At 48.6% G+C, this 27,781-nt stretch overlaps 2 protein-coding genes across 8 annotated transcripts in view; one reads left to right on the top strand and one right to left on the bottom strand.

Annotated features, from left to right (window-relative positions):
- GBF1 (golgi brefeldin A resistant guanine nucleotide exchange factor 1) overlaps positions 1-17,247 on the top strand; it is a 166,267-nt gene extending 149,020 nt beyond the window's left edge. For 3 of the 7 annotated variants that reach the window (XM_061565075.1, XM_061565078.1, XM_061565074.1), the window contains 11 exons: positions 324-579; positions 2,986-3,146; positions 8,748-9,006; positions 9,582-9,802; positions 11,011-11,221; positions 12,287-12,417; positions 13,340-13,441; positions 14,092-14,205; positions 14,686-14,863; positions 15,075-15,236; positions 16,113-17,247. In XM_061565075.1, coding sequence (XP_061421059.1) covers positions 324-579; positions 2,986-3,146; positions 8,748-9,006; positions 9,582-9,802; positions 11,011-11,221; positions 12,287-12,417; positions 13,340-13,441; positions 14,092-14,205; positions 14,686-14,863; positions 15,075-15,236; positions 16,113-16,441 — 2,124 coding nt within the window. In that variant the 3' untranslated portion in view covers positions 16,442-17,247. The remainder of the gene's footprint in view (positions 1-323; positions 580-2,985; positions 3,147-8,747; positions 9,007-9,581; positions 9,803-11,010; positions 11,222-12,286; positions 12,418-13,339; positions 13,442-14,091; positions 14,206-14,685; positions 14,864-15,074; positions 15,237-16,112) is intronic. The other 4 variants (XM_061565080.1, XM_061565077.1, XM_061565076.1 and 1 more) reach the window with 3 other exon arrangements.
- A 171-nt stretch (positions 17,248-17,418) lies between these two features.
- LOC133350587 (core histone macro-H2A.1-like) lies at positions 17,419-26,449 on the bottom strand. Its single transcript, XM_061565081.1, has 9 exons — positions 26,349-26,449; positions 24,623-24,832; positions 23,361-23,467; positions 22,632-22,799; positions 21,956-22,045; positions 21,769-21,859; positions 20,768-20,857; positions 19,725-19,899; positions 17,419-18,977 (listed from the first exon to the last, which is right to left on the bottom strand). Exons 2-9 carry the CDS (start codon positions 24,792-24,794, stop codon positions 18,800-18,802), a joined length of 1,071 nt encoding a protein of 356 aa, XP_061421065.1. The 5' UTR covers positions 24,795-24,832; positions 26,349-26,449; the 3' UTR covers positions 17,419-18,799.
- Between the last annotated feature and the right edge of the window lie 1,332 nt (positions 26,450-27,781).

Below are 27,781 nucleotides of genomic sequence, written 5' to 3'. Positions count from 1 at the left end.
ACTGGGAAGACAAAGGCGGCCATGTGTGGTGCTGGCCAGCCTTAATAGATGCTCAATGACAGCATGTGTCCAAAAATGATAGCTTATGTTCCAACAGTTGGGTATTTAGGCGATCTAAACGCTATTCGGGGGATGTGGATGCACGTGCGTGTGTACGTGAACATGCGTTGCGTCCGTTAGCCACCTCTCGATTAACCCACAACACCCGGGCCTCTCCCGGTCACCGTCTTACCGGCGAGCTGGCGACGCTTCACGTGGCCTCAGAGGGCACCTAGCCTGGCGCGAGCGCGGCGATGATGCCACCATGGCTGAGTGGCGAACAGCGGCTGTTGTTGCTGCGCGCGCGACCGCAGGTGCTGCACTCGCTGCGCGTGCTGCTGCTCATGAAACCAGCCGTGTTGGCCAAAGCGAGCCGACAGATCGCCTTCGGCCTGCACGAGCTGCTCAAGACCAACGCGGCCAACATCCACTCGCAGGAGGACTGGAGCACCCTGTTCACGCTGCTCGAGTGCATCGGCGCCGGCGCCAAACCCCCGTCCTCGCTGCAGTACATGGCCGGAGTCGAAGTGGCCGACTCGGGTGATGCGAATGAACGAGCGTTGCGTGCCGCGCTCTCTCTCTCGTTGTTGTGTGAGGCGCGTGCGTGCGTGTGCCTGTGTCTGCTGAACTTCTTTTGTACCGCACAGAGCCAACCGTCGTAATGGGAGGTGTGGTTCTTGAACTGGTGGATTCGTGTGAGATTATTATTTTTCACGAGTCGGGTATTTTTTCTGAGGTTTTTTTTTAAGGCATCTTACAACCAAATACTCTTTTGTAATGAGATTTGTATTGCATTCGGACATCTCCATATTGTTGAAGTTTTAAAAACAGAGAATTATTACCGAGAGGTAATATATTGGAAAGATTTTCTTTTTACCAAATACGAATAATACATTCACAGCTCTCGCAGAGCAGTGCAGCTTCTAATTTTAACGACGCCCTGCAGAAGTAGATATCACAGAACTACTGAGATGGGTTCAAGTGACCTCTTATCCACCATAGTGTGCCTCCTCCTTTCTCCTTCACCATGCTGCACAGCTAAATGTTCTTTGTGTGACCGTCAAACTGACATTTTTAATTCTGAGAGCTGAAATTTAGCCAAGTTAAATGCAAAACCAACTTTAATATAGTTTTATGTATTTTATGGTGATGACTGGGGTGAGATTATTAATTTGCTACACTTGAGAACCCAGTGTAATTACAGTTGCCTGCCTGGAATTTGCATTCAGGATCTCGGTGGTGTCAGCTCAGCGAGCGCTTGGACCTCTAAGCCACCCAGCCTCCAGCTTGCGGAAGACTTTCTATCCGTTGCGGACACTATCCCATCATTATCTCATTAGCCAGGTTCCATCCACTGTCGGATAACAAACAAAAAACCTCCTCTCGGTCCCGCAATGCCACAATCCTCTCTCGGTTAGTTAGGCTAATGGTTAATTAGGGTAAGTTATGGTTGGTTAGGGGCACATGAGGTTATCTCGTCGCTAAGTCTCACTGTGGTCCTTCTCTCGTGGTGAGTGGTGGGGAAGGGGGGGTCCCTCCTACCAACCACTGCTTGGTTATTCTCACCCACCAGCCCATCAACCCTTCCAGCGACGACGTTTCTTGCCCAAGCCCCACTTAACTTTTAATAACAGCAGCCAGTCTTGTGTCTCCCGATTTGCATTTGATTCATGACCCATGCATTCCTCTTTCTGTTTCGGTGAAATTTACAGCGTGCTTCTCGCCATGCTTGTTTGTTTACTTTTCCATTGCTGTTGCGTTTTCGTTATCAGCGTCCGTGTTTCTGTTCTAAATGTCATAACAGATAGTATCCACCGATTGAAAAATGTCCTCTCTAGCCACATTGGTATGTTGCTTTTCATTATTAAATTCAGTTTTACACAAGTATTCCATCCTGTTGTCGCTCACCTTTTTAGGTCATCGTTTTGATCCAGTCTACCCACACTAATTGCCCTTGGAATACGTATTCCAAGGGCAATTAATGCAAATATATATTTAGGTGATCAAAGCCCTTTATAAAGTTTGAATAGCTACACTGAGATTATGCGAATAAATTATACGAAAGGAAATTCAGAAGAGGGGTCGGGCAAGAAGATAAGCTCTCACCACCAAGGCTATTATTCTCAGTGACATTGCAAGATATATTTCTAAAGTTATATTGTAGATATAATAGACATTATCTGAACCATTTGTTCATGACGTAATTGCAACAACCAATGGAAACTGGCAGACTACTGCAATTTGTTCTTTTCTCATCTTAGAGAGGGAAAAAAAAAGCCAATTATAATGAAACTGTGTAATTACTCCATTCAAATGTATTCTCGCAGACGTGCTTTATTCATTGCCTTGGCTCACGTGCACCGCAACCAGTCCCACAAAGCACACTGCCTGCTTGAATGTTTTAGATGGGGAGGCGGCTACGATTGGTCATCCCATATGTCCAGCCCTGTTTCAGAGCTTAACCCCCAAGGCTCTTCTCCGATTAGATGAATGTGACATTGCAGGTCTGTTCAAGAGTGGCCACGTCCAACGTGAGAAGTGCATTTAATTGTACGATTTGCAGTTAATCGCAGTGAAGTTGGGGTCAATTCCTGCGCTTTATCCACTCAATACGTGCGGTCCGCTTTGTCACCGTATCAAATCGGCCACCTCGTTTTCTTCACATGTATTATACCATAATTCAGCAGGGGAAATCTAATGTGGCTTTTTATTAAGCCCTCTTACCTGGATGGTTAAAAATTGTCCTTCAAGAAAATCTAATGTAAATGCTGGTGTGTCTGGTGGTTGGACTAGCTGTGTAAAATGCATAACTTGCTGCTGCTTTACATCCCACAGGTGATGGACATTAGTTTGTCCTTACCCCCCCCCCCCCCACCCTTAATGGATTGTAGCGGTCAAGTTTTAATTCCCCCTTTTTGCTTTTCCTTTGGTCAATTCGTGAAACAGGTGCGCAGTCGGACAGCGAGCTGCCATCGCACCAGCCCAACGGCGTCACGTCCGACCGCGGCTACACGTCTGACACGGAGGTGTACACAGAGCACAACAAGCCGGCGCGGATGCACCGCTCCACCACGGAGCTCGACATCAGTGGCAGCGGCTGGCTGCTGGTAAGTGCCGGCCCGAGAGTCAACCGGCGGCGGACGCTCCCATCGTTTTCTGAGCCGCAGCCTGAGGCCGCTCGCCGCAGCAAGCGGAGCGGCGCATCGCTGGGTCCGCTCGGCAGGCCCAGCGCTCGTGCATGGGTTGGAGAAACGCACCGACGTGCACCATAGCCTGATGCACGGAAGCGCTTCGTATGCCCCCCCCCCAACCTATCCCTCCACCCCCCTAACATGTCCCCCCCCCCCACCTCTCAATCACGCACCTTCTTGCCGTTTAACAAATCTCGCATGCTTCTGCCGATATTTTTGGACCTGCCAACATTTCAGGTCACGGTGGTGTAACGCCCTGTCAAAAGAAGGTGCTCGCTCTGCTGCAATTCAAGTGTCGTGCACCTGCTCTTCCCGTTTAGCGCGGGGGGGCAGCTCCTTCTTAAAGGGGGTTTTAGTCCTAAAACAATGCATTTTCGTTGTCCAGTTTTTATTGAAATCTCAACTTCCCCCATAGTCACTTACGCTCAGCCGTGGCCATTTTGATTATGTGCAGTGGGAATTGCAGTCGGTCACAGCTTCCGATACCGCAGAGCGCATAGGTCCGAAAGTATCTCTGCGGCTCTCGGTACCATCGTGCTCGCCCTCCAGGGAGAGAGTTTGGACGGCTGCATTTTGGCTTTGCCTCCCCAGCAGCCGGCCCCACGGCCCGAGCACTCTGGCGTGCACCACCTGTCAGGTGTTGGGTTTTCTGCGCCCAGGCTGCTCTGCTCCGCCGCCCCCCCCCGCCGCCGCCGCCGTGTGTGCGATTCTAATTGTGGTGTCGACACAATGGCGCGGCCACGCTTGGCGGTCAAAGAAGCAGCGGCGCGTCGCAGGTGCAAATACCGAGCGCTTCAAACGGGCGGCTCGCGATTGTTTTGACGGGCAGCGTCTTAGGCTCCCTGCCTGCCCGCCTTCCTTCGTGCTTGTGGTACATCTGAGGACACGTCGCATCGCACGGCAGAATTGGCTTTTTGTTTGTTTCTTAGGTTACATTCAAAAGTTACGTCCAATTGAAGTAAATTTACATTTTACAAATAGGTTACTTGCACACTTTTTTAGCATTCAGTGATTTTTATACCATTCAAATATTATTTGACTGGATAGTCTTATCAAATAATGTAGCCGATTCCGGAATATGTTGCAGCGTTGGCCTGTAGTTCCTCACGATAGAAAATGTGAACAACAAATTACTTTTCATTTCATCTTCTGAATTTGATGCGCAATTTCTTCAGGAGATGTTGCAGTAGTTTTTATTCACGTGAATTGCTTTTTGTGTTTCCAAGGGGCTCCTGTGGTCGTATTTAGCATTTTAAAAGTATTACAGAACGCACCAAGCCCAGTTGCATTAGTAGTGACGATATGAAATATATATCGAGGGAAGGGAAGATGGGCCCAAGCTAAAGCACCAGAGGCTATGATCTGAGAGCAAATTGCCAGGACTCCAGAGTGGAAATAGCTGCTTAAAAAATACATGCAGAAAGCCATTTGTGCATCAACGGACCCTGACCTTTCCGTGAGCAAAATGGCGAAGTGATGGCTGAGCGACAGCTTTGAGGGTTAGGAGCTGAGCCGCTCATCTGTGCCCAGGATTTGCTAAAATCCCCGGGCAGGCCCGAAGCCCGGCTGAGAATTAGCCCGGGGCGGGCTCTCGGCAGGCTGGGCCTAAGCCCCGGGATTAGGGCTGCCGTGGGGAGGGCTTAGAGCCGGGCCGCGCCGGGGAGCCGCCGGGCCCGTGCGTGCGTGCGTGCGTCCCTGTCGAACATCACCGCCAGCGCATCTGCCCGGGGAGACGGAGCCGCTAATCTCGCTGATTATGTCGGAGCGGCTTGGTTCACGCCGTCGTGACGGGCTCCGGGGACCCCCGCACAGAATGTCCCGGGTGACAGGCGCAGAGGCACTCAGAGCGTTGTCGTCGTCGTCGTCGCAGAAGGGACGGCCTGTCTCGCGTACGGGCGCGTCGCTCGCTAGGGACGATGACAAAAAAAACTAAAACACAACATTTACAAGAGCAGGTGAGAAACCTGCCTGTCTGGTTGAGTTTGCTCGTGCACAGGAGTTGGTTCACCTTTCACACTTCACGTGGTGTGTTTCTTTGCTGCCGCTCTTCACAATTTTGCCAGGTAGTTGCCGCACGTGAACGTTCATTTGGTAATGCGATATTTCAATGCGAATTGGCGATACTTGTAAAGTGCTGAAATCCATCCATAAATTGCATCTGTGAAATTACAAAGCCTTTAGGACAGTGTTCTCACCAGTTCTGTAGGGATATACTCGGGGAGAACGCAGCCGGTGATGTGCAAGTGTCCACGACTACATTAGATCTTTAATAACAAGCATGCAGCATGTCCTAAATCCCCATTGCTTAAAATAAGATATTCATGCAAGAAGATATAACCGTCGCACGCGGCTGTCATTCGTTTCAAAACAATCGGACTGACATCGTTTCCCCGTCCCGCCCCCCCCTCCACCCGGCGTGATGCATTCCGTAAAATTGTCCGCAAAGCCCTATCGACCGGGGGGCAGCGTTTCCCATCGACGAAAACCCGTACTTCCCAGCTCCGCCGCCACGAGCCTCAACAAAAAATGAAGTTCTCGCGTGAGCCCATGCCGGGCCATTAACCGTGGCGTTGGGAGTCGATTTTGGAGGTGCGGGCCCCAGTGGCAGACGGTGTTTGCCAAGAGGTCAGGGCTGCAGGGGTTATGGGGGGTCCACAGGGGAAGGTTTGCGGGTTACGATCCTGAACTTCCCATCTGGCTCTCGGGGGTTTGGCTGAAGTCATTGTTTGTGCCCCAGCTCACCACCAAGCCAAGTACGACGTTCCAAAGTGAAGGGCATGATACAATAAATAATAGTGCCCTCTATTTACCCGAGAAAGCCTCACTGAGTCTCAAGACCATTTGAGCAGCAGCAGCAGCAGCAGCAGCAGCCGCAGCATCTCCTTCATCGTGTTTGATCTGGTGAAACGTCCAGGAGGAATAAGGATGAGGAGCTTCAGCAATTTCCGTGGTTTGTGTTGTGTTCGTTTTCATGTTTCCAGGAATGGGAAAGTGTGATTGAGTTGAGTGAGCCACCAAAAAATATGGCACGTAATGTTTATAATAACAATAATCTTACTTATCCAAGAAAAGGCACTTTTATAAGGATGGCTCCCTGCCTGAGTAGAATTTTACTTGTGAGTTTTTAGCATGTTGGAGGAAACCAGAGTACTTTGATAAAACGCATTCACCTTAAGGGATAATGCTCCCAAAAAATATCCGCACAGACGGGGTTTAAGATCCCACTATCTTGGCTACATCTATGTGGTAACCATTATGGTCTGTCCTGATTGGATCCTTATCTGCATACTTTGCTCATTTTGGTTACCAACAAGTTAACATGTTTGTTGGTGGCCAGTTAAAACACAGTGTGGTATGTTGTAAAATGCCAAGAGGCTGGCATATATTGGATATTTTCTTCATGTAAAATCTCTTTAACCACATAGTAATTTTAACTGTGAGTTTTAATGAAGAATTAATGAAGTGAGATTATTTTTATAAGTTGGGTTTTACAGCTGTGGATTTTCTTTTGTTCAATTCCTTAATGTTCTGTCATTCCCTTAAACAGAGGCACTGGTCGTGCATGTCTACGCTTCCTTTTCACCAAAATCCACTTTCCCCTGTAACCACTAGCTGTGGAACGATGACACGTCCATTCTTTGACGAATCCCGATTCATCTGTTCACGATGAACACGTCAAATAGCGTGTGTAAGAATCTACGTTTTATAATTCGCACGTCGTATCTAATGGCTTCACGTCACCGCCGTTGAGAGCGCTGACGATCACCGGTAAAGAAAGAATTCGATTCGCTTAAATACAATCGCGAACTTGAATCGCGACACTTTATCGAATGGCTCGGTTTAGTGGCGGTGCGGGTGGGGTTGCACAGAGGCGGTGAATCGTTCCACGACTAGCGGGCACCACTAACACCGGAGAGGCGGAGCGTGTGCGCGGAGCCCCCGGGGCTGCCGGATCCGTGAGCCCGGTGGTGCGTGTGCAGGGCTCTCCGTGGTGGCTGGCACAAACTTGCCTGTCGTGTGCCCGCGGGGCTGCTGGTCTAGTGCTGAGGCTGCACTTATTCACTACGGGGCGATGGCCTCGCCGACTCTGCCCGCTACAACCCCCCCCTCCTCCTCCCTCCTCTTCCGTCTCCTCCGCCGGCTTCTCATTTTTCCCGAATCGCGGATCGATTCGGCCGCCGCCGCTCGCTTACTCTGTCCCACGCCACTTCGCACGACCGCTTGCCGCCGTCTGCTTGGAGCGAAAAATGTCAGCTGCGGGCATCTGGTTATATAATGGCATTTACGTATCCAGCGAAACGTTTAAATTGTAAACCTTCGGTGCATTTGCATATGCTGCCCATGAAGGCATTTTCAAACACTTGAAGTTTCATTTGGAAATGCTCCCATCCTGTGGTATTGGGCGAGTCAAAACTAAAGCAGCTGAATGAATCCATATGTAATCCATTGCTCTCTCGGTTGCTTCTCAGTGCTGTTCCCTGTGTTGCTCCATTGATCTTTGGGATTGTGTGTAATTGTGATCTCTCCATGTTGCAATCTTCTGTTTTCTTATCTTTTCCCTCTGCATACATGTGTACAATGCAGTTAAAGGTCCCATTGTGCTATCTTGTATTTGGATTAACGCACAACATGAGGTGGTCCAAACACTGTGAGAAGAGGATATTATAGGCAGATATTTCCAATTTTTATACGAATAATTAGCGACATTGTGAATCTCAGCCCTTCATGCCCCCCCGAGTCTTGAAAATAACGACTACCTTGTAAGGCTGTGCCTTTTCGCATGGCCCAAGTACGGGAATGTGGAATTGTCACCGCTGGTTCAGAACCACCAATGAGATTGCTCATATGAGCAAGTGGGACATTTGACATTTTTAATTAAACAAATAGGTGGCTTCAGCATTCCCCTATTAATAGTTACTGAGACTCTATGGTATTTCCCATAAAGTTCCATATTCATATCTCATTGTCAATTCCCAACTCATGTTGGTCATTTAACCATCCTTCACCACGCTGGTCAGTGCGCGTCAGTGAAAGGGTTTGGGGGAGCCCAGCACTGATTCAGATGCCGCTCGCCACTGATGTTAGCCATGGCCGGGAATCAAACTCAGGTCGCCACACAGCTTCACAGCGCAGTGCGCAAACCACTGTGCCACCACTCCCCACCCCGTTCTGACATAATACATAACATGTTTTTGCTGCTTCTTAGTACATTTCTGCGCTGGGGTTAAAGTTGGCAGCCTGAGCAATGGGGCCCTGTGCGTGCTACGGCACTATTCGCGACTATTCTGTCAGCATTTTATTAACCCTAAGCAAACGTCCAAAACACCCGTTTCGAGCAGCAATAACCGGGCCCCACTGCACAGCGGTCCCCGCTTGTAACCCCCCCCCGCCCCCCGCCTTGCGCGCTGCCATCACCACCGCCCGCCCCCCCCGTAGCGCCGGGCGGCGGTGATCGCCGCGCGCCGTGTAGTGACGCCGCCGTCTGTGGCTCCCGCCTGGCCCCCTTGGCCTGCGTAGGTCGGTAAGGATGACGTAGAGGGCGGTGGCGGCGGCGGCGGCGCCGGCGGCGGTGGCGGTGGCGGCAGGCCCTCGCCCCTGGTGAATCAGTACAGCCTGAGCCTAGGCCAGGAGCTGGGCGCGCACGACACCAAGTCGCTCACCAAGTGCGTCGAGTCGCTGTCGTTCATTGTGCGCGACGCCGCGCACGTGACGCCGGACAACTTCCCGCTGTGCGTGAGGGCCATCCGCATCTTCGTGGAGGCCAGCCTCAACGGAGGTACGTGTTTTCTGCTGCTGGTGCTGCTGCTGCTGTTACGATAATATACCCATTCACACACGCATGCACACACTCGTATTATGTCCTCAACTGTGCTCTCTTCTGTTTAGGTGGGTTTTCTTTTTTTTCGGAGAAAACTAAGTGGTTCTTGCCCAATTTGTGTACCTTTTGCATTATATTGAGGGATTAAATATGTTAATGAGTTGTTGTTACGAGTACCCGGATTAGTGGAAGTCGAGCCAGACCCATTCATTTTACTGCTCTGAAGAATCTGCAGGAGTAGTTTTACCCCCTTGGCACTTGTAGAATATTGGCTGGTTACCTTTTAATATGCTTTCATTGGTTTTCTTGACTGCAGAGTTAGACATACAGGAACATGAGGGTGGTCAGCTTTAAGTACATTTTGTTGCCTATATTAATTAATGGCCAGGACTTTTTGCAAACTTTCAAACATTCTCTAGGATTACCGGGGGAAGTTCGGAGTACTGTGAAGTGATGCACACATCTTTTAACATTTTTAAAGAAAATTCTCCATTTTCATCTTGACTTTGCTTCTTTTTTTTGTCCCGCTCCAGGAATCAAGGGCAGCGACAAGAAAACCAAGACGCACAAGTACGAGAAGCCGTCGCGGCTCAAGAAGAAGGGCAAGGACAGGGACGGCGGAGGAGGCAGGAGAGGGAACGGGGGCGGCGGGCGGTCGGTACACAAGGGGGCGGCGCACAGCGATGACGACGACGACGAGGACGAGAGCGTGCCGGCCAGCTACCACACCGTGTCTTTACAGGTCAGTCACCATGTAAGTACTCTGACCTCTTTTTTTTTTACCGCATCTTCAAACGCGAGCACGGTCCCACCGTTTGTAGCAGCCAGCCGTTGTGGGCTGGAGATGTTGGGAGGTCCGAGGGAAGGTTGTTGTTGGAAGGGCCGTCGCGCTTCTCTAGACGGGGCAACTCTTTGTTCCTCCAAGAAGTTGCGAGCGTTTCCGCTTGTAATTTTAGCCGGCGGGGAAAATGCCACCTGCTTCGAATTCCAGATTTTCCAAGATTTTGTAAATGTTTTCTTTCATCAGTGCTGTCTGCAATTAGTTAAATAATCTCCGACTGTAAATAATTATTGATAATTTTTAGTTGCAATTGGCCCAATTATAATTTAATGAATATGCTCATACAATTTCAGTTCAATGAAGATAGTAAAATATTCCCTGCCCATGTATAAAAACTATTTCTTGCACACTCGATTAGGTTGTAGATACCAAATCTGGATGTAATTATTTAATTGGGTATACAAGTTTTATGTAAATTATGAGCATATTATGAGAAGTTTTGTAAAATATTTGCGTGTGGTCAAATGTGTGTTGACGTGTATGCGTGAGGATCAGCGATTAACGTGCTTCGGCTATGAACGCAGCGATCTGAGTTCCATCCCCAGCGATGGCTAACATCAGCGGCGAGTGATATCAGCACCTGTCTGGGGCATCCGCTAGATATACTTCCCCTTCAATGATGCTGTGTTGAAATATTGACCCTGGAGAGGAATGTGGCCAGGTGTGGTGCTAACCACACCACCCCTTCGTACGCTGTTTCGGACTTCATAAACACTCGCTAACAGCACCTATCCAAACAATCTATTGCTATTGGGGATATTTGTTTTGCATGTGTGTGCTTACAGGTTTTTGTGTACGTGCGCGGACGCACGTGTGCATACAAACTTGCGTGCGCTAGTGCGTATACACGTGTGCAAGCTTGTGTGTGTGCACGTGTGTGTTTGATGCGTGTGTCTGCTCGTCATCTCAGTCAATCCATGTAACACCGAGGTCTGTCCTGCGACCTCCTCCCAGCGAGCCTTCCTCGCTTTACATGGCCTCAAAGCACATCTAGCCTGGCACAAGCGCTGTGGTGATGCCACCGCCACTTGATGGCAAACGGCAGCTCTTGTTGTTTTTTGTATTTACATGCGTGTGCCCGCGTGTGTCCGCGTGTTCTCCACGCTCTTCGACCCGCTCAGCTGCTGGACCTGATGCACACGCTGCACACCCGAGCGGCCAGCATCTACAGCTCGTGGGCCGAGGAGCAGGTCCGCCAGGAGGCGGCCGCGCCGACGGCGGACGCGGCCGAAACAGCAGCGCAGAGAACGGCCGGCAGGCTTGCGAAACACGCCGTAGTGCAGGCCGACGCCAGTACCCTGTGGGCCAGCTGCTGGTGCCCCTTACTGCAGGGTGAGCCCTGGGAGAGTTTGTCAGCCGAGAGCCTCACATGCCACCGACGTTGAGCTGTCGACTGAACAGGAGTACCGAGCTGCGTTTAATTTTGCGCAACGGTCATTGAGCATTCGTTGCAAAATGGCTCCTGGCGGTTCATTTTACAGCTGGTCGGTTAGAACGTGGATGTATTCTGTGTCTTGCCATTTTTTTTCAAACTCGGTCGTATGGAAATGTGTATGATGCATGTGGTCTCATCCATTGCAATTCTGCCAAATCTCCCCTGAAATCTTGTTTTTGTGTGGATTGCCTAATGTGGTCACTGCTGCCTCCTTGCCACTCAGCGTGCGGCCATCACTTGGCACTGTTTTTTGGGATTTACATTTTAAATGCACGTCGCTCGAGTTCATCGTTGCAATATAACTGTGGGTGCTGTAGCACGGTTGGCCACGTCTGGTGCGAAAGATGTTCAACATGCATACTGTGTTCTGAGTAATGGTCACTTTACAATGCAAGAAAACACTGGTTGAAAATGACAATGGAGTGTTACCTTTGAGAACATCTAAAAGCAACGGTAAATCGTTACGCTGTGTCGTAAAGGGGAGACGCAAGTTGTGTAGATGAGTGAATGAAAGGATGGTTATGGATGCTCGTGACAAATAAGGTTGCTACAGAGTGGTTAGTTGATTACAAGTCGAGAGGAAGAGGATTTGCAATGGGAATTGAGTGAGCAATGCAATCGTTAAGAGGGAGGGAGTTCCAGACAGCAGCAGAAGCATCCAGGAAAATCATCATTCTTCATCAACAATCGTCAAACTAAACTTCTTTTTTATTTTACCAGGTAAAGCCCACTGAGCTGTTAGATACTTTTTCAGAAGTGACCTGGCCACAAATTATAGCTCAACGAAGCGGCTTATCATCATGTGGAAATGTGTAGCTTGCGGACACGCCTGCGATTTCACAAATGTGTGCCGCCCTCCTCCATTCGACCGCGCCTTCCCATGGCGCCCCCCTTTAACCGGGGGAGACCCGTCTTCTGAACATCGTTTCTAAAGCGCCGCGTCCCGCCCTTGGGGTGTGCAGGCACGGCACGCCTGTGCTGCGACGCGCGGCGCCAGGTGCGCACGCAGGCGCTCACCTACCTGCAGCGGGCGCTGCTGATGCATGACCTGCAGACGCTGTCTGCCCTCGAGTGGGAGGCCTGCTTCAATAAGGTGGGGCCCTCGGCGTGAGCAGCAACAGCTGGTCTACCACTTGGTCTGCCACCAGCCTGTTTGCTGAGGGTTGAAGGTCTCGAGTCAGGAGTCGTCATGTGGCTGTGCGGACTCGGTGATAATAATTGACAAACATCTTCTTGGTTCTTTCGGTAAAGTCACGTAGAATGGAAATAATAAAATAATAAAAATACAACATAATAAAATAATTCTCACGACGTTTCGGCCACAACGCAAGCAGCCGTCTTCAGGTGGAGAGCAGGTCTGTTGTGGCCGAGACGTCGTGAGAATTATTTTATTATGTTTTATTTTATTATTTCCATTCTACGTGACTTTACCGAAATAACCAAGAAGATGAATCCCTGCAGTCACGAAAGCTTTAAATCGAAAAATTGACAAACACTGAATCTCAAGAGTGTTTTCTTTGTGAGGGTCCTGCTTTTTGATATTCGGTGTAAATCTGTAAAGGGTTGTTATGTGTGTGGGACGAGACCGGAGTTCCCTGTGGACAACCCACACGTACTTGGGGTTTAACACTCAAAAGGCCTGCGCAAACGGATTCACGAACCCACCTCCTCTACTGCCACCTCCTGGACAAGCTGGGCGGGTTTGGCAGTTTCACAAATGTGTGTGACTTTGTTGACTATTGATTCCACAGCACGAGATTATAGGCATGTGCCACCATGCTTGGCTAATGCCCAAATCACGGCACTGAGCTGACACCGCTAAAGCTTATTCTTATCAGCAACCTGAGATGAAAGCCAGTTTTGTCTCAATCTGTTCACCAGTTACTCATCAAAACACTAACCATCGCTTAATTTAATTTTGCGAGATTAAATTCATGCCATCCTGAGATTAGAATGTTGGTGGTTATGAGTGAAATGACCCATCATTTTGCACTGACAATGTTTCCTGGGTTCAGGTGCTGTTCCCTCTGCTGACCAAGCTGCTTGAGAACATCAGCCCGGCTGACCAGACGGGCATGGAAGAAACGCGCATGAGGACCTCAACACTGCTGAGCAAGGCAAGTGTGGTGACATTGCCACGTGTTGTCTACCTTGGAGTAAAAGTGTGGCTACTCTGCTGCTCACAATCGAGACTTGACGCCCCCTGCCTGCGACTATCGTAGTGCTGTGTGTGTGTGGGGACCTGTAGGGTAGTGATTAGCGTGCTGCGCTACGAACACGGCGACCCAAGTTCGATTCCCGCTCACAGCCAACACCAGTGACAATTATCTGAACCGGTCCTGGGTCTCTCCTAGGTTGACTCAGCCTCAAATGAGTATCTGGTGCGGTGTGTAAACATCACCACGATGGAGACAAAGGCGGCCGGGCGTGGTGCTGGCCAGCCACCCCCTCGTGTACCCTGCCGGCCTTCATAGATGCTCGCTTAATAGTACAAGAATAGTCTGTTAAGGCTATACGGGGGATGTTTGTCTTTGTTGTCTTTGGTATTAGCAAGGTTGGAACAGTGAGGAGCACAAGTGTGATGCATCTGCCAGTCATCTCAGTTACTTGACTCAGAACAAGCAGATCTGCTCCGTGACCTGCCAGCGAGTCTTCGACTCTTCCCCGTGGCCTTCAAGGGCACCAAGCGTTGGTTCAGGCCTGTTTGTGGTGTCGGTATCACTGGCGAACAACGGTTGTCGTTGTTTCGGTGTCGTTCCCCCTTCAGGTGTTCTTGCAGCACCTGTCTCCACTGCTGTCACTGCCAACCTTTGCCGCACTGTGGCTCACCATCCTGGACTTCATGGACAAGTACATGCACGCCGACAACAGCGACCTGTTGGTGAGGAGCCGAGACTGTGTGTTGATGGCGACCTCTGGTGGTGATAATTTATTTTCACATTTTACAATCACTTTTGACTTCCCATCAAGGGTGAGGTACCCATTTTTTCGACCCCGAAGGCATCGTGTCATGAAAAGGACAAATCGATGTGGAAACCTGACTGAACATTGTACCCCATTACAGAGTAGCAGCTGCACTTTCTCATACTCTCTGCTTCGAGATTGTTTGTCCACGATAGTCAAAGCAATATTTTTCATTCTCAGGGTAGGAATTTTTCCACATTAAGGCAAAATAAAAATTGTAATATTTTTGTGTGAAGTCATCGGTGACTGGGCCAAGACCATGGACTCCGCCACACTTGAGATCCCCAGCGGGTTTACTCACAACGGCGCTGCCTCTGGATTCAAACCCATGTGGAGGGGTGGCCATTTCTCCACCAACCACCCTTCAATCACTGTGTCCTTGTCTTTCCTACCCGAGATGGAGGCGATCCCGGAGTCGCTGAAGAACATGCTGCTTGTCATGGACACAGCGGGCATCTTCCAGAATGCGGAGGCGCGCACGGGCTTTTCCCAGCTCTGGGAGATTACGTGGGAGCGGATCGACTGCTTCTTGCCCCAGCTACGGGACGAGCTCTTCCGCCAGCCGGTCATCCCAGGTACCAAGCTCGTGGATACTTTCTAAGCTGTGTATCACGCGCGGTCTTGCACGCCTCGTGAACTTCACTCATTTGTAAAAATTTCAGATCAATCTCGGTGTTGTCGCGCTCTTCTCGTGAGGTCAACGTGACATCACTCCCGCGCGTGTTAATAAAACTTCAATGGCCGCGTGACCGGACACCCTTCCCGTGCGTTCGTTGCCGTCGGCAGAGTCGGCGGCACGAGCCCCGTCCCCGCCCGTCGTGCTGGAGGTGGTGAGCAGTCAGCCCGTCACCTCCACCGGCGGCCACTCTGCCCCAGAGACGAGCAACACCGCAGCGGCGGCTGCTGCTGCTGCTGCTACGGCAGCCGCGGCTCCTGCGACGGAGCCAGGTGTGGCTCTTCACTCGGCAACACGACCACCTGCCCCCGCCCCCCAATATTAACTCGTCCGCAATTGTTCTGGTGGTATTGTACATGTACAGCCCGTTTCTCAATCCACTGCTGGTTGAGTGCCTCCCCACGCCGCCGGTCAGTGTGTATTGGTGATGTCATAATTACAGTGTTGTTGTTGGGAAAAATTTCAAGGCATAGATCTGGCAATACTCATTCGTCTTAGATATTTGTTACTGCAATGCGTACTGTGCATGCTCAAGCAAAAAATGTTCGTTGGTTCCAATTAACATATTTTAAAAGTACATATATTTAGGGCAAGAGGCGTTTGGATCATCGAGCGTGAATAGCATCCTTTGCCCCAGTACCAGCAAGCTTAGCTCACCCCTCAAACCAGAGGTCGCACTCGGGTACCCGATACCCGTACCCTACCCGATACCCGGCTACCCGTACCCGGCCGGATACCCGGCCGGGTACGGGTAGCCGGGGAGCCGCACATGACTCACCCCAACCAATGAGTGAAAAGGCCGTGAGTCACTGGTGAGTAACCGTTTGCCACTCATTTCCCAACGTCTTGTCTCTTCTCACAATTCAAGTTCCTAGAATCAACCCACCCACGCCTGCAACATGGCTTCATCCCAGAGGTCGCAATCAGGTATCCGATACCCCTACCCTACCCGATACCCGGCTACCGTACCCGGCCGGGTATGGGTACGGGTACCCGTTTGCGACCCTGGTGCGGCCGGGTACGGGTACGGGTAAAGAATCAAAACCCGTTTGCGACCCTGGTGCGGTCAGGGTGCGAGTACGGGTAAGAAATCAAAACCCGTTTGCGACCTCTGCCTCAAACCCCTCTACCTTCACCTGTGCTTGCAGAGAGGCCCTCTGCAGCCACCGCCAGCACAACGGTGACGCCCGTGCCGTCGCCGGCCTCCAGCCCTGCGCGGGTGGGCGGCAGAGCCGGGGGAAGCCCCGTGGGCGAGGTGGCGCACGCGCTGTCGCAGTCGCCCTTCATCCTGCAGCCACCGCTACCGGCGCTCGGCCCGACTCTCCAGGAGGCGTTGCCGCCCATGGCGCTGCCGATTATCCTCAACCCAGCGCTCATCGAGGCCACGTCGCCCGTGCCGCTGCTCACGGCGCCGCGCGGCGTGTCCGTGGGCGAGACCGCCGCTATGCCCAAAGCCCTGTCCGGGGAGGCCGAGTGAACCCGACGCCGCCACTCGCCGTCGATCGACCCCCCGTCCCCCGGGGTTGCCACGTTGAAGCCGTCATCTGAGCCCTCCGGTCACTACGTGTAAAAGTCACTTGTAATTAACGAGCAACGTTGTCTCTTATAACATATTTTAAAATGGTCTGTGATTCTGGCTGGCTTTTTTTTTGGAAACTCTAGAGGGTTTGACTGGTCAACGTGTTTACAGTAATTTAAGTTTAGGCTATGAATTCTGGGTAGATGGCTAACTCACGGAAGCCAGTGTCAACCCTAAACAACCCTGGTGAATGTGTCACACGTGCTAAACCATTTAAAGTTGTTTCGTTCGACATTCTTCGCTCAGTTCCAAGCTGCGAGTAGTCGCAAACTGTAGTTGTTTAAAGAACTGAATTCTCATTGGCTACACTGAGTCTGCATGCGCATTTTACACATTGCAGTGAATGCTAACCAAAGGCTGTCCTGAGTTAAACTATTTAAACCTGATGGCATACCTAACTGTAACAAGTTATAACCAAGGTAGCATGGGAAGTTAATGTATTACTTTATAAATTAAAAATACAGTTCTGCTTGCCATTTGCAGCTTTATTGTATGATGCTGTTATTTGCATTTCATCCAGAATAGCTTACTGTGGAAAAAAAGGACAAATTACTCATTTGGAAAGTGGCCTACTGCTTAAATTGTATATAAAGCATTCAGCTCATGAAGAAAATGTACTTTTCACTTTGTAAGAAATAAATCTATAAGTGTAATTACGATTAAGAGTTATTCAATAAAGAAAAGTAATATTATTCAAAGATTAATCATGTTTATTGTTGACATATTTTGAACACATGATTGCAATACATTCATATCAGATACAATGCAAGTGCTAGTATACATTCTCCTTAAGGCTATGCATAACTTTTGTGAAGTTAAATGCAAAAAGTGCCGTTCATAGAATTCAATTTCGTGATTGTAAATCAAGTGTGGACCGTTTTCACAAATTTTAAATAATTTTACAGGAAAATAATCACGTTTAACCTCAGAATCACACTGTAAAAATAAGTAATTTTAACACAACAATGCCCAGTAAGCATCCTACTGTTGGTTTATGGGGCTCACCAAATTAGTTTGTGTGATCCCGCATTTACACAAAAGCACTCATGCAGCAGTACATCATGCTTATCACGTGGATAAATACAAAACATTGATGTTCTACAGTTCAGCATATTTCCATTAATTATTATTATTACTACAATAATTTACCCAGGAAAGCATCACCGAGTCTCAAGGCAGCAGGATCTTGCTAAGTGTTGACAGTCTAGGGTGGACGATAGATGCACTTTCCCAATCAAGTAAATTACATCTTCTTGGTTCTTTCGGTAAAGTCACGTAGAATGGACTTTACCGAAAGAACCAAGAAGATGAATCCCTGCAGTCACGAAAGCTTTAAATCGAAAGTAAATTACAGGTAATTATTCAGCATTGGGATGTTTTGTCAACACCAGTTACATTATTGTATGTTTTTAGCTTTGGGAGGAAACCAGAAAACCCAGAGGAAACCCCATGCAAAACAGGAGGACATACAAACTCCACACACAAATGTGCTCAAGTCGGGAATTGAACCTAGGCCCTTCTGACTGAGAGGCGCAAGTGTTACCACTGCACCACCCAGCGTAGACTGCAAAAAAAATGCAGTAGTGATACCAATAGTGTAATTTTAATGGTGTGTATGCATTATTTAAGGCATATAGTGTAATTTATCCACACGTCTAAGAATGGATACAAAATATATTTTAACTCGAGGAAGGGCCCCCTCTTTTGAATTGCCAGGTGGTACCACTCTTCGATAGCTTAGACATGGCTTGTAGTTCACGGACCTTGGAAGGTGCGTTATTGTGTGTAACAAAGTGCTTGGTGGTAGTCAATGTGCAACCTAAGATTTCAAAGTCGGCATACCACGTTTGAGTATAAAGATCCCCTGTATAGCCTTAACAGACTGTAGGGGCAAGTGCTGTTAGCGAGCACCTATGAAGGCCGGAACGGTACACAAGGGGGTGGGTGGCCAGCACCACGCCCGACCGCCTTTATCTCCCCAGTGGCGATGTTTACACACCACACCAGGTACTCATTTCAGGCTGAGTCGACCTAGGGGAGGCCCAGGACCGGTTCAGATAATCGTCACTGGTGTTGGCCGTGAGCGGGAATCGAACCCGGATCGCTAGGTTCATAGCGCAGCGCGCTAACCGCTACACTACCGCTCCCCACCGTTTGAGTATACCCACTATAACACACACGCACTTAAATGCAACGCGAGGATAAAATAATAAAACGCCACCCTCGAACGTAGGCAGACTCCCGTGCATGTGCACCTCACTGCTGCAGCTGACTGCTGTCCAGCTTCGCCAACTCGTGCACGTAAATGCCGATGCTCTCACTGTCGTACAGCACGAAGTAGATGTTCTTGAGCGAGGAGTCCATGGTGGAGATGAAGTAGTTGGAGATAGCCTTGAGTATAAGTTGAGCGGCCGTCTGTTTCGGAAAGCCATTTCTGCAGGTGACAGTAACGCTGACATTTCTCACAAGGATAAAGAGATTCCAGAGCGTAATGTGATGATACAGCAGAGCAATTTTTTTAAAGGCACTTGTCACAGTCAATTGTTACCAGCATTACTTGGCGCACCATTTACAAATATAAATAAAAATCCAAATCTGACCATTGTATGTATGTTGAACTTGTTTCGCACCGTACGTAGCCAATCGTGCTAATTAGAAGTGCGGGGGAAGGACAACAAAACTAAACACAAAGCAGTAAGAAAAAAATTGTTTTCAATCTCGATTTAAATATGCATAGCTCCGGTGGCTTCCCAATATCGGAAGGAAGATTGTTCCAGACGGCCACAAAAGCACATCTCAATGCGCGCAATGCAGTGACCAATCATTTAATGATTAGCCAAAAGCCGCTGCGAGGGTGAGCAGAGCAAATTTATGATTTCCCTCGTGGGTAATGGAAATGAGTCACATGAATACCCAAAGTTCAGTGTTTTTAGGTCGTATCACGACCTGAGGTTATGTGCTCCACAGACCAATCACTGTTCAACAAATGCACTGCTTTCATTGGCGATTCAGAACTCGATCTGCCATTCTGATTTTGAGCTGCTATAGTTGCTCGTAGCAAATGCAACGACGTTGACAACTTCAGTGATACGATGAAATAATTTCTGCAAATTATATTTTTGGATAATGGTGGGTGGGGAGAGTAGGGGGTGGTGGTGGAACTACAAAAATATTTCATTACCCGCCACTACCAATGGAGGGCAGTGCCACCGTGACGAGCTTCTTTTCGTCAGCCAGTGCCAGACAGTTCTTGACCGTCTTCTCCAGGAGCTCCGCGCTCCGGTCCGTGCCCCACGATGGGCTGTTGCAGTGGATCACGTTCTCGGCCTCCAGGCCCGGTGCGAGGCTCATGGCAGCTGCAAGTAGAATCGGAATATTCATTATACTGGAGCAATCCGATGAGCTATAATGCTCTTTTTTTTTTTTAACATGTTCGGTAGGAGCAGGTCAGAACATTACAACAACAATACATGAACACGATAGTGCAAATGATAGGAATGTAATAAGCACGGGGGCAACAGGAGTGAGTGTCCATCGATTCGGGATGAAGGCCTCCCGTTTCAGGGCGTGACAAAAACTATGGCCCTCGTTGGCCTCTGTTACGATCGGGTTTTAATTTTTCTGGCGGATAATGCAGCCCGTTTACGACCATTGAATTACACCAACAGTAAGAGGAGAACGTGGATTGGCGAAAAAAAAAAGGCAATTAAATCGTATGTTGTAAACGAAAACAAAAAAGTACATTCATTTGGCAGAATACGTTCCCAGGTGAAGGATGATGACCAATGGACAAGATTGGCAACAGAATGGCAGACAAAGCAGGGAATATGTCCAAAGAAGACGACTACCGCCGAGATGCAGCGATGAGATCGGTTCATGTGCAGGACTGAGAAGAATTGCAACATCGCAGGATTGAGGGATGGCGATGGTGACCATAAACCAATGTAACCAAGAGGAAGATAACATACGTACGTTTATTTGATATATGGAAATGTGTATCGTTATTTAAAGCTTTTATTCACTACCAAATGAAAGCCTCCCCATGATGCGTTGGCTGTACTTCACCACGCTCGCCTGCTTCACAAGGAAAAACAAAGATTGTTTTCTTATTCCATATATACTTGTGTGCACGCGCAACAGGCCTGTAAGTATCGCCAAAGTGCACACACGCATGCACCGGCTCGTGAAAGAAGAGTAGAACGATTAATGAATGCGAATGCCAACCTCCAGCAATGTCCAGTGGCCCGTTGCTATTGCGAAGATTTTGCACAGCATCCGCCAGCTCCTTTCCTCCTTTCTTTGCCAGAGCATTGCCTGCAAACGCAAACACTTACTCCTCAAGCGAGTCGTCCTTCCCCTGCACACAAACTACATGTACAGCCCTTTTTCAATCCTTTATATTAAGTTCACTTGCGTGCTTGCTTGCTTGCTTACGACCGTGCAAATCTTTCGGTCGTTTTTTTACCCACTTCCCGTGATCCAATCGAGCTGACATTTTGCACACAGACTCGTTGTGCGTGACAATTAATTTTCGTGAAAAATTTTTTCCAAAATTTTACCATTTTTAGGAATTTTTTTAAACATGTAATTACCAATTGCTTAATGGTGGCAAACAATCATCTGACCCATAGGTGGCAGCCATCTCAAGCCAGAGGACGAGAGGACTCTAGCCGCCACGCATATAAAGGATTTATAGTGAAAAACTTTGCTTTTACGGGTTAATTTTTCAATCCACGGCTGGGCGAGAGCCTCCCCCCCCCCCCAATGCTGTTGTGAGCCATGGGGGTTCTTTGACCACACTCAACCGCAGTGGTCTGTGCGGGTTGCTGAAGGTCGGGGAACATAGACGTGGCAGCATAGGCTCACAGTACAACACTGCCGTCTGCTGCCCACAGGCTTGCACAAGTCCGCTGACGACAAACTGCTGTGCAGTGTGGTTTGCCTGTCCGAACACTATTCATTCAACTCTGCCCAAACCCAGAGATCTGACGATATTGGGCACATTCCAGGTGATTTGGTCCAAAGGCAAGCACAAAATATCGTGAAAAAAGCCAGAGGCTGGTTTGCGTAAATTACCCGAGTAGACATTTCCCCCCTTCTGTCATTTAAAGCAATGCTAGTTTGAAGGGTTAAGAAAAACATTACGGGTCGGGTTGTATTGAGCAACCGACAAGTTTCTTGGCGAAACGTTTCTGTCGGGTGTTTATCTCGCCGGCATCGCTCACCGACTTGTCCACCCATGTAGAAGTTGTTGCCCGTGGGATGGATGACGGCGTCGCATTTTAAGGTGGCAATGTCGGCCTTGACAACCTGCAGCTGCGCGGGGCACAGGCGGACTTGGTGAGCGTTTGTGTCCGTAGTTTGCAGGTGCGGCCGCGTGGTGCAAGCGGCGTGTCAGTCGGCTTTTGTTACCTTTTGCCCGAGGAAGAGGGTTTTGGAGGAGAGAACGGTGACAGCTCCTGATGCGCCTACTGAAGGACTTGCGGCTTTCCTGCCTTTACCCTGGGCAGACAACAAGATCCACCTACCGCGTCGAGATCACGTTTTACAAACAATAGTTTCACGGGAATTTGACTTGCACAGCAACTGCATTTAGAATAAGGAGAAACGCATTTGAGAATGTAAATTTAATTTGGATAAATGAAGGAAATTACCTTCATTAATACTGTTTTACATGTAAAAATTCTAATGCAGTGGTATTGTTTTTACACATCACTGATAAAGTCCTTAGATTTTCATATTAATAGCATAGTTCAATATCACCGCCATATTAATGGTAAACTTTCTAAAATATACATTAACCTTTCACTACATCAGACATCATGACAATAACCAACCAAAGCTGAAAGTAATTACTTATTTCAACGGTGTGTTTTTAAAATTGAGGGCTTAAAAGTCACGGCTGTGTGGTAAGATTCTGTTCAAATGCCCTATGATTGAGTGCAAATGCCCTGAGTTTCAATTGAAAACTCAATTAAATGCTGCGCTATCGGCCAAATTGCCAAAAAAAAAATCCCTAAATGATACATTTTAGTAGACACATATATACATACACAGTACGTGTGCGTAGTACACTTTTGCTCCATACCTTTTTCGCGGTTGCGCTGGGCTTGCGAGCAGGCTTGGCCGCTGGAGGTGGTGTATCCGTGGAATCCACGAGCACCGGTTTCGCTTTCTTGAAGGGTCTGTGGGTGAGCAGCTCTGGGTGGACTCTGGGCAGCACCCCGCTGCTCGCAATGGTCACACCACGCAGCATCTGCGTCAGACACAACACATCCCTCTGGCCACAGAAACATATAGTCTCTTCTCCTAGAACGTGGCATGTTTTCATAATGCAAATTGGATATAACGCGATTCATGTATTTGGGAAAAAAAATTTATAAAGCGATTGAGTGAACAGAAAAACTCCAATGAAAACATGACCCAAAATGATGACTTCATCAGCTCAGAACATGGTTTTGTTTAAAATAAGCAAATAATAAATTGGTGTATGAAAGAACAAATGGGAATCATCTTCTTGGTTCTTTCGGTAAAGTCACGTAGAAGGGAGATAATAAAATAATAAAAATAAAACATAATAAAATAATTCTCACGACTTTTCGGCCACAACGCAAGCAGCCGTCCTCAGGTGAAGAACAGGGCTGTCGGAAAGACAACGTCTTTTATCTCCCTTCTACGTGACTTTACCGAAAAAACCAAGAAGATGAATCCCTGCAGTCACGAGAGCTTTAAATCGAAAAACAAATGGGAAGTCACGAAATGTATTTATTTTTTATTTTGTGTGAACCAATGGCACGGAACATTGAGCAGGAATTACCTTCTGTAGCTCCTCGTCCAAGGCCATGGACAAGTGGATGTGGCGTGGGGTGATGCGCGCCTTCATGCTGTCGCGCGCAATGTTCCCTGCCAGTTCCAGAACTTCGGCTGGTGAACATAGCACAGACATTCTTATATCAACCCTATTCTACTGCACGAGCAATCCATTGAATCGCTGAGTTGCATCGTCATCCGTCCCGACTGGACATCTGTGAAAAGAGCTTCATCGTTCATTGAATTTTCTCCAGGATAAATATTCTGATTCTATACACTGAAAGAGTATTTCAGTGTATAGAAATAAATGTATTGCTTTATATACAACTCGAGGGAAACCCGTCCAATGAACATGTTAATTTGACACTCAGCTGACACCTGACCCTCATCACCACCAGTCACCTGACATCTGAAATCCACCTCGACACTTGGTTTGTGCGTCCAAGTGTAAGACTGGCTGCCTGATAATTCTGCAGAGACATGCTTACACGAAGCCCAATAACATCCCTTACCTAGCAGCGAGTGCACTGCATGATGTAGTTTCCTTTATTATCAAGGTCAATTGTTATCTTTGCCCCATGCTATCCACAAGCTGGATCATGTTTACTTACCTGGGTTAAAGTTCACGTGTTGTTCACAGCTCATTTTCAAAACATTAGGTCCCTGGTTTATTCTGGCAGAATGAACCCTTAATCATCTTTGTGCAAATACAATTACTCTGAGTAAATGATGTAACCGACACTGACAAATAAACTGACTGACAAATATTTGTATATTTCTACTTTGAAACCGATTTAGTGAAAGAATATCGGAGTAAACAGAACACCTGGGGGTTTGATAAAACATGCTGCAGTGGCTGAACGTGTACGCGTAACTCGTCGCGGAATGGACTAATTTGGCAGCATTCAGATAAGCCCCTCCCCCCTTAACTTGTATTTAAGAGCTCGTCTCTTGGAATTGTGCCTCACTGGATACAGTAAATCTAGCTGTGACGGTCCCACCTGGTGACGGATACTTGTGTTGCCTCCGAAACGTCGTGATTTATAATTTTTATTTCTATTATTTTTATTCTTTATTTTTACTCACGTGACTTTACCGAAAAAACCTAAGAGTACTTTGGCAGCGCTTCGTGTAACAACCGCCGCCATCCATCCGGTGGTTGTCGCACAAGCAGCAGCGAAGCAAATAAATGACAACCCGGCCCGCGCGCAAACGGGGGACTCCTCGTGTCGACGTGAGGGCGAGTGGGAAAGGGGCCCAGAGCCGCACCGGCCAGGTACTCCGTGACGGCCGCCAAGTAGATGGGGGCACCCATGGCGATGCGCTTGCGGTAGATGCCGGTCCGCAGGTACCGCAGCATCCGTCCCACCGGGAAGAGCAGGCCCGCCCGCGCCGAGCGCGACTGCCGTGGGACTTTCTTCTTGGTGCCGCGTGTCGACATTTGCCTCCGTTCTTCGACAAAGCTTCTCGATTCAGGACCTGGGCGAGTACAGAAAAATGTCATGTACGTGCATTTAGGAAATTGAATAACACAGCCATTAAAAAGATATTCTGTTTACACGTGCAAACGGGTTTTTTTGTCCATCGAGCTATCATTTATGGGACCTCTTGTTACAATGTGTTCCAGCAGCATTTGTTTTAAAAAGCAAACTCTTTACTGGTGTCCACTTTTTGAGCCTCATGTGCAAACGTGCAATGCTAAACACTGTTAGATTGCCAGATGTAACAGTCAAGATCCACTGACCAAACATGTGGATCCCATTTAACCCAAAACAGATTGTACATACACAGATAAACTACCTGTAATTAGGTAAAAGCACACTGGTGCTAAAGTCTATGTTTGCATTTGGGGCCGTCCATAAATGACGTCACGCACCTGGGGGGGGGGGTCAGACATTTGTGACTATGTGTGACGATGGGGGGGGGGGGGGTTTTGAGAAATGTGACGTCACATCAAAATGCGCAACTTTAAATAAATATAGACAACACGTTCTACTTTATTAAATATACTTTTTAATAAATGTTTCTCCTACAACATCAAAGTGCAGCGCCACATTAAATACGCACTACAATGACAATAGTTTAAAGCGATTTGAAGCATGTTTTATTTTTGAGGGGGGGGGGGGGGGGCAGAGCTTTGTGACGTCATATTTGAGTGGGGGTCTGACTTTGTGATGCCGTGTGACGAAGGGGGGGGGTAAAAAATCGTCCAAAATCGCGTGACGTCATTTATGGACGGCCCCTTTGACACACCATAAAGGGGCGTTTGTTGACCTTTTAGGACTTCACAGAATTCCATCAACTCAGTCCTCTTGCGAAACAGGCATTGAAGTGCCTCGTCACTTTAAAGTCATTACGGCACTCAGCTGACATCTCGCTGTCAAACTCTAATAGGTTTAAGGGCGGAGGCGATGCCACCAATGGTCATGAAGTTACAATCGTCGCATAAAACACATTTAACCTCGCGTAAAAAACGTATCCACTAACACCCCCTGAATACGAAGCGTCAACACGCATCGAATACAACCCACGTCCGTAAACTCCCCCACAACAACAACAACAACGAGAACAGCGCAAAGTAAGGACAAGTAAATGGAACATCTCAGAATGTTAAAATGTTGGTGGCAATTGCTCTCCAACACAGCGGCGTGCTGAACCAGTCACGAATTACCACGTTCTGTTCACGCCACAAGCCTTACTCATCGGCCGCGTGGGCTGGTGGCGAGTTTAACGACACGTATATTTAGCGATCTATGTACAAATGTAAGCGTTTATATTGATCGATCTATCATACCCACGGCCTAAGCAGGAACACGCGGGCGGGCGAGCTCTCGACCAATCAGAGGCGACCCCCTCTCTGTGCATGTGTGCGTGTGTGGAGGTGGAGGGGGGGTAGGGACCCCTACTAATCCGCGGTGCGAAATAAAAACGTCGCGTCGCAATTCGACCCACCCAGATCCGACGGTGCGGGGAGGGGACCTAATTCAGGACTCACCTTGTTGTTGTCGTTGTGTTGTTGCAGCCGGGACCGACTCAACTCACTCGCTCGTCGAGGCCTGGATACACCACAGCAACCTCACTCGTGGTGGTGGGTGGGGGTGTTGTGACGTCACGCGGGAGGCGTGGCTTCTCGTGCGGACCAATCAGCGAGCGCGACTCATTAGCATCACATTAGCATACCGGGCAAGCCCGGGCCGACGTGAGGCCCTGCCCCCCCACGTGGCTCCAATTGGTTCGTTGGTGGACGAAAACATTCGATCTTTCCTTATCAATAATTCATTATTGATCGCAGCGTTAGTGCGTTATACTGTTCAAATGGGGCCCATAGGGGGGTGATGTGTTTGTTCAGTCGACTTTGATTGCCATTCGTCTTTTCACCATCCAATGGTGTCGAACTTCTTTCGCACCGTACCTAGCCACACGTGCTAATCATAAATACAGTGCTTATTAGTCTACCCTGAAACCCCAACTTTGCAGGCTTCTCCATCGAGTTCATATTGCCTGCAGTGGAAGCTGTAATATATTAGCACCTCCGATTAGCACGGTTGGCTACGTACGGTGCTAAAGAAGTTCAACATGCTAGATAACTAGATAAATATCCCCCGTTTATACAATAAACAGACTATTGAAGCAAGTGCTGTTAACGAGCACCTATGAATGCCGGTACGGCACACGATGGGTGTGTGGCCAGCACCACGCCCGGCCGCCTTTGTCTCCCCGGTGGCGATGTTTACGCACTGCCCCAGGTACTCATTTGAGGCTGAGTCAACCTAGGGGAGGCCCAGGACCGGTTCAAGTAATCAGCACTGCTGTTGGTTGTGAGCGGGAATCGAACTCGTGCTAACCGCTCCCCACGCAAAGAATTAGACACGCGCACACGTGGATATGTTCACACATGTATACATTAGGGGCCGTCCATAAATGACCTCACGCACCTAGAGGGGGGGGGGGTCAGACATTTGTGACGATGTGTGACGAGGGGGGGGGAGGTTGAGAAATGTGACGTCACATCAAAATGCGCAACTTTAAATAAATATAGACAACACTTTCTACTTAATTAAATAGACTTTTTAATACATGTTTTCTCCTACATCAGAGTGCAGCGCCACATTAAATACGCACTACAATGACAATAGTTTAAAGCGATTTGAAGCATGCTTTATTTTTGTGGGGGGGGGGGGCAGAGCTTTGTGACGTCATATTTGAGGGGGGGGGTCCTGACTTTTTGTGACGCCCTGTGACGAAGGGAGGGGGGGTCAAAAATCGTCCAAAATCTCGTGACGTTCTTATATTTTTGTTATTTTTTCAGTCGCTGAAGTGCTCGGTGTGCAGGCGTAATGAGCGGGGCACCGTCGGCAGATGGCGTACAACGACCACCAGTGGTGCCGAAACATTCCTAACGCGACTGAATTTCAGACTCCACTGAGA

The sequence above is a fragment of the Lethenteron reissneri genome, chromosome 34, assembly GCF_015708825.2.
Source record: "Lethenteron reissneri isolate LAM-NWPU_2019-01 chromosome 34, ASM1570882v1, whole genome shotgun sequence".
Taxonomy (NCBI): domain Eukaryota; kingdom Metazoa; phylum Chordata; class Hyperoartia; order Petromyzontiformes; family Petromyzontidae; genus Lethenteron; species Lethenteron reissneri.
This window is presented reverse-complemented; position numbering and strand designations above follow the sequence as displayed.

Bases quoted from the DNA above. Each gene is read 5' to 3' on its own strand.
- LOC133350587 (XM_061565081.1), bottom strand. From the start codon at position 24,794: ATGTCGACACGCGGCACCAAGAAGAAAGTCCCACGGCAGTCGCGCTCG. The intron at 23,468-24,622 runs GTGCGGCTCTGG...TATGTTCACCAG, and splicing joins CGTCACGGAGTACCTGGCCG to CCGAAGTTCTGGAACTGGCA. The intron at 19,900-20,767 runs GTTGGCATTCGC...TTCTACTTGCAG, and splicing joins GCCACTGGACATTGCTGGAG to CTGCCATGAGCCTCGCACCG.